The 11,790-nt window shown below is 43.2% G+C and overlaps 1 protein-coding gene and 1 long non-coding RNA gene across 4 annotated transcripts in view; one reads left to right on the forward strand and one right to left on the reverse strand.

Moving 5' to 3' along the window:
* On the reverse strand, positions 1–9,607 carry LOC146758887 (uncharacterized). 3 transcript variants are annotated; one of them, XR_014933441.1, is made up of 5 exons: positions 9,473–9,607; positions 8,825–8,858; positions 7,196–7,322; positions 5,140–5,322; positions 1–546 (listed from the first exon to the last, which is right to left on the reverse strand). It is a non-coding gene; the product is annotated as an uncharacterized LOC146758887 (long non-coding RNA). The 3 variants fall into 3 exon arrangements; XR_014933440.1 differs by lacking the exon at positions 9,473–9,607 and having other exon boundaries at positions 8,825–8,938; XR_014933439.1 differs by lacking the exon at positions 9,473–9,607 and having other exon boundaries at positions 8,678–8,878.
* Positions 6,190–11,790, forward strand: part of RARRES1 (retinoic acid receptor responder 1) — a 6,151-nt gene continuing 550 nt past the window's right edge. Inside the window, exons 1-5 of the mRNA XM_015872103.3 lie at positions 6,190–6,445; positions 9,286–9,345; positions 9,952–10,123; positions 10,817–10,953; positions 11,639–11,701. Coding sequence (XP_015727589.2) covers positions 6,209–6,445; positions 9,286–9,345; positions 9,952–10,123; positions 10,817–10,953; positions 11,639–11,701 — 669 coding nt within the window. The 5' untranslated portion in view covers positions 6,190–6,208. The remainder of the gene's footprint in view (positions 6,446–9,285; positions 9,346–9,951; positions 10,124–10,816; positions 10,954–11,638; positions 11,702–11,790) is intronic.

Consider the following 11,790-nt stretch of genomic DNA (forward strand, 5'->3'; position numbering starts at 1 on the left):
TTAAAATTAAAGTTGATTTATTATAGTACAGAAACCAAAAGCGCACAAAGTTCTCAAAACCTAATCTTTCACTTCCCAAAAATGTGTAGAGAAAAAATCCAGGAAGCACACATACTATCAGCAATGTTTCCTTTCTAAGTGAGCATTGTTAATCAAGCATTTGCTACAAGTTCAGCTGGAAGATGTCAGTGAGATAAATCTCCTATTTAAGATCAGCCCACGTTTATTAAACAGCAACTTATGTATGCACTAAAAAAAAACATACGTAAATCCTACTGTGCTGAGACATCCTTGTACCCTTAAACAGACATCACTAAAACAGATAGTTTTTTAATACTGCTAAAAATTACCTCACTGAAGGGGCTCGCAGAAGAGTCCAGCTGTGTAGGAACAGTGATGAGCCCCAGGTTTTGCTGGAGGAAGGAAAAGGATTCAATGGAAATAGGAGGTCCTTTGGTGTTTCCCAGTGCTGTGCTTTCAGGACACTCAGTGTTCTCTCAGGATGCTGTTTTTCACATTCACCTTTGGAAGCAAGGTCAGCTGGGGCTGTTCAAGAAAAATCAGAACAAAATTACAATACATGCTTAAGCCATTGCATGGAAAACTCTCCTGATCTATACCAGTATACCAAACATTACCAGGTACGCTGATTCAATATCTCAGTCCTCATCAAGAAAGTATCAGAAAAATCATAAAGGCTTGACATAAAAATCTGCTGATGTGTAAATGTGGAACTCCAGAACAGTCTGATGAAACATATTGGACACCTGAATGTACCAAAGGCTCATTTTTCCAGACCAGATTATAAGACTATGTGCAGCCTTAAACACTTCTCACTTTAATTTGTTCCATTTCTCATACAACTTCTCACTATAAAGGAAAAATACTAAAGATTACCACTCATCACTTTTGATGGAATGCCTAAGAACATCTTTACAATGGCATGTCATGAGAGGCTGCGATGCAGGTTGGCAGCACATAACCCATGGCAATGGAGACATTCTCTTCGCAGCCTCTCCAACTGGAAGGAACACCTCTGAAAATTACTGGATAGTGCTCCTCTACTGTTCTTACACATGCTGATTTCTCACTGATCCTGAAGCAGTTGACAGTCTTTTATTTGGTCTTCTTATGATCAAAGCCGCAGATGAAATCACAGCTTTCAATTGGGACTTGGATTTTTCTCAGTATAAATAGTGTTTAAGTGACTGCAAAGCTCATGGGAAGTATCACACTGACCACTCTCAAGTCTGCCCTCTGTAAGCAGCGTTGTTTCTCTGTATTTTCTTTAATCCTGAAACCTAAGAGCAATTAGGTCCATAAACCCACCGTCATGCTGCTGATTAAACCCAAATGCACAATGTGCAGAATGAAACACAACAGTTCTTACATGTATACACAAGGAAACACACGTTTGTCCAAACAGAATGACTAATCCAGAAAAAAGATCATTTTCTCAGAAGTTCTGGGAACATGCAGTGATGCAGGAAAGAACAAAGAAGGAATTATGTCTGATCAGGACCAAGAAAATGAGATTATCATTTGATGAAGCAATGACAAGAAAACCACCACGGACCAGTGAGAGAAGTGCTGAAAGAATAAACCACATAATACATCCAGGAGGTAACATAGTTGAGTTACTCAAAGTACTAGAGTCAAGTGCTCTAATGTTTTTATTCTGTACTTATCTAATGCTCAGAGTAAAAATGTATTACAGTTTATTTTTAAAGTTGCATAAGTAGTGTCTGTGATAACCAGGTATGTGCCTCCCCAGGAAAAAATCACAGTATTGTGAGATGACTTCAGAATTGCTGTCAAGCAATCTGCCTTTATTGCCATTGAGGTGGTCACTCTCCTCAGGACCGAGCCACCTGGTTTTACAGGAAATGCAGCAGGAAGAGTAACAGCAGGAAAGCGTACAGTGTCACCACACCACTTGGTAGGCAAGAACTGAAAATTTGAGGCTAATAAGCATGGAATATTTAACTTAAGAAATAATTAATCTGTGTGTTCTGTCTTTGGTCTGAGAGATATCACAACTCCTAGGAAAAGAGAAAAAAAGAAACTGGATATTCCTTCTGGATCACTATAGAATGGCCTGGGTTGCAAAGGCCCACAGTGCTCATCCAGCTCCAACCCCCTGCTGTGTGCAGGGTCACCAACCAGCAGCCCAGGCTGCCCAGAGCCACATCCAGCCTGGCCTTGAATGCCTGCAGGGATGGGGCATCCACAGCCTCCTTGGGCAACCTGTTCCAGTGCGTCACCACCCTCTGGAGGAAAAACTTCCTCCTAAGATCCAACCTAAACTTCCCCTGTGATGGCCAGGACTGTCCCCCTGTCCCCAGCTGTGCATCTATCCATGTGCTGCTTGCCTTTCCATCACGCAGATGTTGGACCTTCAGCACCCACTGCACCTTGTGGGAGTGGAGTGCTGGGAATGCTCCCTGCCCACAGAACAGCGGTCACAAATGTGAGCACAAAAGGGAGGATGCTGTGAGCAAGAGAGGAAAAATGTGCTTCCTCACAGTTCTTACCTCTGCTGGATCTTTGCAAACACCTCACCTTGCAAGGAAGACAGTTTGTGACACAGTGTTACAGAACCCAGAGTAAAAATCCAACCATTTGCCTCCACCTCATTTAAAACACCCAGAAGTCGTTCCCTTTTTGCGCAAACACTTACTGCCTTGGTTAAACATTGTGCAACCTAATAATTCAAAAATTATTGTTCTTTTGCAATGCTTATTTAACAGTGACATAAGCTGAATCTCTGAAAATAAAGTGTTAGAAATCCCAGTGTTTCAAGGTGATTTTTACTGCTGTCAGCTGCAAAGCAAACATTAACCTCAAACAAAATAAAATACTTTGTTGGTGCAGCAACAAGACTGAGCATCCATCCAGAGTTGAAGGGGGGAATTCCACTTCAACCTTGCTCTCAAAGGCTTCATTTTAGACCCCACCTTTCAGAGATGCCAGGCACAGCCTGAACATCACTGCTGGGGCAGCAGGGCTGGAAGGACTGCACACAGGAAAGGGACACCAGCCAAATACCCCAGCTCTGCCCAGCCGTTCAAGGCTCTTTCCATCATGGCCTTTGGTTCCACTAAATACCCAATTATGTTTCTATTCAATCTTTAAATAGCATTCTATGTATTTTTAAACAGGCCTGAACATGTGCCCAAGACCCATTTAGTTTTCAGAATTGTGATTAAGCAGCACAGTTCATTGTTCATGCTTCTGCTTGACCACGCAGTGACTATCCTGCTGAGCACGTAAGGGATTTGTTTGCTGGGACCAGTCAACAAACGGAGTTTTCTCTGAAAGATGTTATCACAGAAATCACAGAATCATTCAGGTTGGAAAAGAGCTCTAAGATCACCGACCCACCTCACCCCCTCCATGCCCACTGAGCCACGTCCCTCAGTGCCACATCTCCATGGTTCTGCAGCACCTCCAGGGATGGTGACCCCAGCACTCCCTGTGCCACACCGGCCCATGCCAATGCCTGACTGATCTCTCACAGAAGAAATTTTCCCTAACACCCAAGCTGTACCCCTCTCAGCACAACTTGAGGCCATTATTTCTTGTCCTGTTACTACCGCACACACTCCATAGTCAAAAGAAAACAGCATAAATAGATTAACAAAATGTTCGGTACCAATTAACAATCTGCAATGATTTACAGTCCCTTGTTATAACACGTGGCCATTCACTTTTCTTAGTTGAAGGTCATTTCAGATTCATCCCCATTTTCTAGCAATAATTCCATTATATATGTCTTAAACTTAGCCATCAACATTAAGTTCGTTTCTTTTCTCAGTCCTAGCTGAGAAATTCCATGTTCTTCTGCTTCACTGTGCTCACAAAGTTTGTTTCTATACTTAAATATTTGATGGCATCAAACAGGACTACAGGAAAAAAAGGGACTATGAGTCCTTTACTGCCACAGATACCACAATCCCTTGCACATCAATGTAATTCCTGTACTGACCCAAACAACTTGTATTTAAGTGACAAACAGCTTTCAAGCTCTTCCCGTTTTTGTCATTTCCTGGCTTCAACAGTTCTGCTCTAAAATGATCCCATAAATCTACTGGGAAACCATGTTTTGAGTCCTCAAATGCAATGAATATTCACTGGGACATGAATTACCTTCAACCGTTTTCCCTCTCCTTGTTTGCTTTTCTTTTAGTTCCCAAGGGAACTATTACAATTACACAGCAATCCTCCCCATAGTCCAACCAACACATAGGAGACACAGGTTTTTAGAAAACTATTATATGCTCAATGAAAATATAAAGACATCTCTTTGGCTTTAACAGTGCCTCTCCTTCTGCAAAACTGCAACACACCGATCATACACTCTGAGCATCTGCAGGAAAACAGCCTGAGCTGAGGCACAGACACCAAAATCCATTGGGAAAACTCTGCTACCTGGACGTGCAAGGATGGAAACCGTTGCTGGTGATATTGAATATGTATGTTCAACTTTAAGATATCCAAAACAAGAAAGTACTAAGCATAGTCAGAAGCCTTCAAAACCAAAGTTCCCTGAAAATAAAATGACATCCATATTTCAAAGTCTCGGCGTAACCACTGGCAACAGAGACAATAAGCCTTTGTGATTAATTACTGAGAATAAAATTCAAGCTGTAGATATTGATGGAGGAAAATGGTACGTCCAATTCACTTAAAATCAAGTTACATAAAAAATAAAGAGCATGTTTTTAACTCCAGCAAGACACCAAAGTTAGAAGTGGAAAAGTTGCAAAACAAAATGCATTGAATTTTGTCCAAATTCCGTGTATTATATTACAGTCATCTGTTAGTGATTAGGAGCCAGTGAGGTCTGCAGTAAAATGCTTACAAAGGATATAGAAATAGTCCTAAAATATGAAACAAATTAGCAATAACTGGCCTCTAAGCATTTGATGCATGAGAAAAGATGGTAAGAAAATGAAAACCTCAGAATGCTTTGTAGATCAGCTGCCCTAGACAACCCTCACTTCAATCCCTAAAAGATCCAAATCAGCTGTAGCATAAATGTGATGTAAACCACAGCATGATGTTAACACTGGGAAACTCGCCATAACGCATAGTTTGTTAAAGGAGAGTGAGAGGGGTTATTAAGACGTTACTTACCCCACCAGCATCGTCTCTAATCTGGACCAAGTGACCTGGGATGAGAGGTATAGAGGTGGTAGTGAAATCAGCCTGCACCGCTTTCTAGATAACTAGAAAACATCAAGTTGGACCGCTTGCTTCTGTGCTGTCTGTTCAGGTATCACATGCTGCAGAGCTTCATTTTTACCTTCACCAAAAGGTCTGAAACAGAAAAGGCAGAGCAGAGCTTAAGGCCTGGCTCCTGCACTATCAAAGAGACCAAGACTTAAATACTATTTCAAAACTTTGTGGAAGCGGTAAATGGCATGTTTAAAGTAAATACTAATTCTAAACTTTGTGGAAGCAGTAAATGGTGTGTTTAAGAACACGTCCCCAACCCCCAAACCATCGGAGCTGTTATTTTTCCAAGGGAAATGTTTATAAATTGGAGCCACGTTAGATCAACAAGTTATAGCAAAATAACCTCTACAGCGACTTAGGAAGTCGCCATGGAAATTGCCCTTTGTCCCCACTTTGTGGTACAGGCTTTCAGTGCCCGTTATTCACATTGCCTTTGCTGTGCTCTGGAGAAAGGAAACAACCGCATCACACACAGCGGCACTGAGAGAGGGCAGGAAAAGGAGGAGAACGTCTGAGCAAAGGAAGCTCAAAGGAAGCGAAGGACGGGTCAGAGCCTCACGGCTCAGCGCTCAGACAGCAGGGGCTTGCAGGCTTAGCAGCCAGAACCTATAAAATTAAGCCCTCACTTCATCTCTAAGACCCTGACCTACCACAGAACCTCAGTCACCGGCACTAAAACAGGGCAGGTGAGAAGTTCTGCCCTGGAGAGCTGAAGCCATTCGCTGTGTACAGCACGGAACCCTTCACTCAAAGACAAACCTAAATGCCAACATCCCTGGTCCACCACACTCCCTCTGCCCCCCCCCTTCCCCCGGCCGCCCTCCAAGGCCAGGTGGGAGGGCTGAGGGAAGGGCAGGACCCGATCGAGGAGCTCCCCTCAGCGCTTCCCGGGCGGGGCGGGACGGCCGTTCCCCCGCTATTAGTACGGTCCCGCCCGGATCTCTCCTCACAGCGCCGATCCAGCACCATGCCGGGGCTCCGAGCCGCGCTGCCCGCCGCCTTCCTCCTCCTCCTCAGCTCCTTGCCGCCCGCATCAGCGGGGAAGCGCCCACAGCCGGTACCTCCCGGCGACATACATGTGCTGGACCCCAACAACCCGCAGGCCGCCAGGGCGGCGCAGGTAGCGCTGCAGTACGAAAACTTCGACAGAGCGTCCCCACACGGGCTGCTGAGGCTCCTGGAGGTGAAGAAAGCCGCCGTCAAGGTAGGAGGGGCGGGGGGCTCCTCGCGCATGGGTCTGTCACAGCCATCCCAGCGGCTCCGGGTTGGGGTCTCTGTTAAATCTGACGCCGATTTGTGCACGTTTCTCAGATCAGGGAAGTAATTTCCGACTGAATTTGACAAACGTCGTGACTGCACGACGTTCAGGTTTTGAACCTCGTGTCTCACACGGTGAGCAGTGCCTGGAGGAACCCGTGCTGCTCACACACCCGAGCACTGTGGTACAGACACAGCTAAGGCTGGATGTGCTATGGTGGCGTTTCATTCTTCCTCTGGAGTTCTGGCAGAAATCAGTGACAAAAACTAGCATTTGATACTGCTCAGGTGTGCAGCGTGCACGTGTGGTATGTTGGAATATACTGCTCACAATGCTGGTATCAGCAGCAGTGCAGGCAGCAGGAGCCGGTGGGGGATCATCCATCCCTCCCCATCCTCCCAAAGAACACTGAGACTGACACCACTGCCATGGTCGGGGTCACCATCCCTGGAGGTGTTCAGACCCATAAGATGTATATGGGCAGTGGGCATGGTGGGGAGATCAGATTCTGGGTCCTTTTCAGCCCTAAGGATGCTATAGCACAGCCCCAGGAGCAGCACCATGTGATGGAAGCAGTGCAGTCGTAACCCCCCACCTACAGGGAGGGGTTGGTGCAGATCTTTCCAACCTGAGTGTGAGTATCTGCAAGGTGGATTGAGGAAAAGGGATTTTCTCCACCCAGCATTGCCCACTTGCCTTTTAAAACAGGAAAGAAGAAACTGGTTCATGGAGAAATGAAATGTTATTTCCTCGTGGTACTTGATGATGTGCAGCACTCTGTAACCACTTGCTGCAGGTTATTTCCCCTTTTCCTTTGCATGCTCTGTAAAAACAAGAGGAGAAGCACAGCAGACACGGTCACTTCCTCCTTTCCTGCCCTACTCTGTAAAAAATGAAAAGAATTTCCTGGAAGGAATGCACTATCTAATGTGAATATAAGTTATGGGGTTTGGGTTTGTTTTTAAGAAGGCTGTTTTCCTACTTATCAGTCTATTATTGGATCGAGCAAAAATAGAATAGCTTTATCACGGAATTTAATCATGAGCATTGTGTTTGAAAACTGATATCATCAGCCCACTAAACATTTAAATGGTGCCAATTAGAAACAGGACTGGAAAAAGTCTCCAGTACAGTAACTGTTAGATGGGGAGGATTTCTCAAGCTCAGGTATAATGAGCCTTCAGTGGCTCCTTCCAGCAACCAGTAGTAGGCACATACCAAACACAGGCTGCAGCACTCTGTTTTCTCATCAGTTTTAGTTTAGTTTGGCCTTGACACAGAACAGTGTCACGTCAGGACTATGGTACTGATATTAAAATCAGTCAATTAAAAGTTACCTACAAATTTCCAACAGTCAGGCACCCAAGTTGGAGTGGGAAGGTAAGACCAGTTGCAGGGTAGTTTATTACCTAGGGCACAGAAAGCAGCCAACTTTGCTGGCTTTTCTATCTCTTCTACCTCTTTTGGGACCCGGAATGAAACTGCTCTTACGTAGCTGTTCTGACCTTTACAGCTCTAAAAAACTTGTCATTAAACTGGTAATAGAACAAGCCTGTGACCCAGATATTCAGGAGAAAAAAAAAATGTTTTGCTTATTGACTTTTCTTTTTGGATGCTATCTTTGACTACTTTCAGTCAGCCAGCATTGTTTAATGTCAGATAAGCCTCAGCTGTTATTTAATTCACAGTGTGTGATGGTTTACAGGAATGCATTGTGGGGTAACAGTGAAAATAAGAGTGGAAATGAAAGCAGTTTCTTTCTCAGGACAAAGACCTGTAAAACATCGTTTTACAATAGTTAGAAACTTAGACTTAACTGCAGTGATGGTGAGCGATTAGAACCTTCTTTCAGTGCCCCCGAATTACTGATTATTTCATAAACCTGCACTTCAGAAAGCTGGTTTTTGCCACTAAGAGTAGAACGTAATGCAGTAAGATATAACAATCTGTCATTTTTAAGACTAAGTAGTAAAGGACAACATTTTGGCTACTGCGTAAAATAGGGGCAGGAGAGAATGGTAAGGATTCTAAAGGGCTGAACTCATTCTCTGTCCCTACATTCCCTTCTTGGTATGACTTGGGCCCAGCTTCAGACTTGGCTCTTTTTAAAGGCTTCATGAAGGTAAAACAAAGTGACTAAACCCATCTGTCATCAGCAGTGCCCAACTGCATACGTACCAAAGGCAGGAGCTGGCTCATGGCCTTGCCCTGCCAATGAAACTTTACTAACGTGATGCTGTTGATGGCTTTATGAAGACATGGTGGGAACACAGAAGAGCACATTTAGGTAAAGAAGATACACACACGTGTGCTCTGGATTCTAACCTTCAACACTGTGCAAACATCCAGAATACCCCTCCTGTAAAAAAAAAAAAAAAAGCTGGAGGTTTTTGAGGAGGGAGAATGTCTCTTACCAAGACTGTGCAAAACAAACCAGCTTTCAGATACAGAAATAACACAGCTTATGTATTGGAAGGCTTATCTAGTAAATCACAGTGCAGCACACAAAAACGCACCCTTTCTTCACTGTTGACTGATTTCATCAAAGAAAGGCTTAAAAATACATCAATCAGCTGAACAACACAAAATGGCATTTCACAAGCAAGTAGTTGAACAAAGTTTTCCTCACTGTTTGCCACTCACACTGCCCACAGGTCAGAAAATATCTGGTAGAACAATGAAGTAAAGATTATTTGGTATAAAGGCAGCCTCACCTTCCCTCCGCGGTGCTAGTGGCACAGCCCAGCCAGCCGTAAGGCTTCACTGTGAATCCTCCTCTCTTTCAGATCACTACAGGATCTCAGAAGTTTTACTTATACTTTACTGTTGTAAGCTACATCTATGAGGTAAGTTACCATCCAACATGTCTTCTTAGAGCGTGAAATAAACTCTAACATCTTCAAAACAGTATATATTTACGTGCTTTTGCAAATGGGCCTTTCACAACATAAGGACTCACTTTCATGCTTTTACCTGTCCAGCACGGGGGCACAGTTTGCTCTTAGTAACACCTCAATATCTCGTCTATCAGCTCTTTTCCCCTGCAGGGGTCCAGCTGCAGTTTCCTGCTTTGCTTGCTATCTTTCAGAATATAAAACATTATTTTTCTTTCAAGGCGGAAATATCATACGATGAAAGTCCCATTATCAATATTATTTCTTGAGAACTTGCAGACACATTTCTAAGATGACTCGGTACCTTTCTGTTACATCTCGATTTAAAAGTTTTGTTAAATCACTTTCATCTTGTGGTTTAAACTTTCTGGAGAAATAAACAATATTATGTACATCCTCTAAAGGTTTTCTCCGATCTTTGTAGAGCTTCATACCAAGCATCTTATGTACTTTCCCCATACGTATGCTTCACTTATCACCACAAAGAGCTTTTTAGAGTGGGTTGCTGGTAAATAAAGCGTTGATTAAAGGTAACAGTCTGTAATTCTACCTTCACAGGAATATATTGGGAGCTGCATTTCTACAGTCGTTTTCCAAAAGTTGGCTCCACCTAAAGTCTATTCGAAGTGTGTGCTCACTCAAGATGAGAAACAATTCCATGAGAAGGACAAGAAATTTTACGAATCTCTTCGGCATCGAAGAAAACCAATAATTGTATACAATATTCCAGGTACACTCCTCCAAATAATTAACTGCACTTCATTTTATGTCAAAGAGTTTGCAGGCTTAAGAACACAAGCAAATGAACATGCAATTCAAAAAGCATAAAGGTGAAGTAGCACCCTAAAACTACAGGGCTAACTAGTAGAACAACTCACCTCACCTGAAATCCCGGGGAGACAAAAAACAACCAACATGTTCAGCTGCACAATTGTAGCCAACAACATTGTGAACACATTCTGGATTTAAAAACAAGACTATGCAGTTTTACATTCAAGTAAATGCAAAATAAGCTGAAGTAATACCAACTGCCTGAAGCCACAAACCTTTCACAGCTGTGGATAGGAATTCACAAGGATGGGAGTAACAGAATTTTTCCATCCTGGAAATGGAGCACTCGGGTACCTCTTTTTCTCATGGTTAAGTAATGACCTCCACTACAGCGGACACTGGGTTTCTTACCTCATTGAGGGGAACCTGTGAGTAACATCTCTTGGTAATTTCACTTCTGTCATGCTCACGTACCTCTGTGGTCACAGTAAATTTAGCATCAGTTCATTCTTCTCCCTGTTCATGACTGCAGTGTGTCTGAGGAAAGAGCCAGCTCTCAGGCGTAGTGCTATGCCAGGCAGAAATGCTCTGTGGTATATCATATTTCTGATGAACAGCCAACATTCATCATTTTTATATGACTCTCTTTCAGACAGCTATGGAAATATTGACCGTGCCCATATTGCACTGTGGGGCTTGGCTATATGTGGCAGTAGTAAAATCATGTTTGAGCATTCAAGAGAGGACTTGAGTTATAACGTGGCACAAGTCAAGGCTGTGAAGCAGGAGGTAAGCAAAGCAGATATTACTGCCTTACAGGAGGTGACAGCCTATAGAATGGCAAAGAATAAAATAGCCGCTGACATCTCATACTCTCTGTAGTGACGGTGGTTCTTCCAGAAGTGGACCTGTTGGCTTCTGCAGCTTTAATCAGAAGATTTGAACATATGAACCTGCAGTTCATAAGCCCCATACCATGTCACTTTTTGTGCTCTTTCTCCCCATAGCCAAACTTCAGGTTAGCATCAGTCCAATGTGCATTCTGGTGAAAGTACCTTACACTTACAGCCTACAGAATAGGAGTTCCCAACCTTTCTCTTACTCATCTGTGCATTCATTTTTCACTCCCAAGTTACATAGAATAACATTTCTCTGAAGGAGAGTTTAATAGACAAGATTACCACATTTATTTGGGGGTTAACCAAATGAATTACTATCTATGTAAGCCTGGTTTCATGCCAGGCTACAGACACACCCTGTAGTTACCATTTTTGAAGTTTTATGCGGTAAGTGCTCCTAAACCCCCTCTCATGCAAAAGCTGGTCTTTACTCCAGCCAGGCATCACAACCATCTTAAGCCCTATTCACCTCACTTTCTATGCAAGCTAAATGCAGTCAAAGTAAATCAGGGTAGATTTTAAACTTCAGCAGTGTAACTTGTGTTCTTATTTGTCTTCCTTTGATGCATGACCAGTTAAGGAATGACAATGCTGTTGAGTTTCAAATCTTGGTCGTTTTCCACGAAACTCCAACACAGGTAGGAAAGCAAATTCATGCAATACCTACCTTCATCAATAGAGAAATGGTATAAAGATCATAAAAGACAATTATTGTATATCTGTTCTC

This window comes from Coturnix japonica, chromosome 12 (genome assembly GCF_054131305.1).
Source record: "Coturnix japonica strain WE chromosome 12, WE-NBRP24, whole genome shotgun sequence".
Taxonomy (NCBI): Eukaryota; Metazoa; Chordata; class Aves; order Galliformes; family Phasianidae; genus Coturnix; species Coturnix japonica.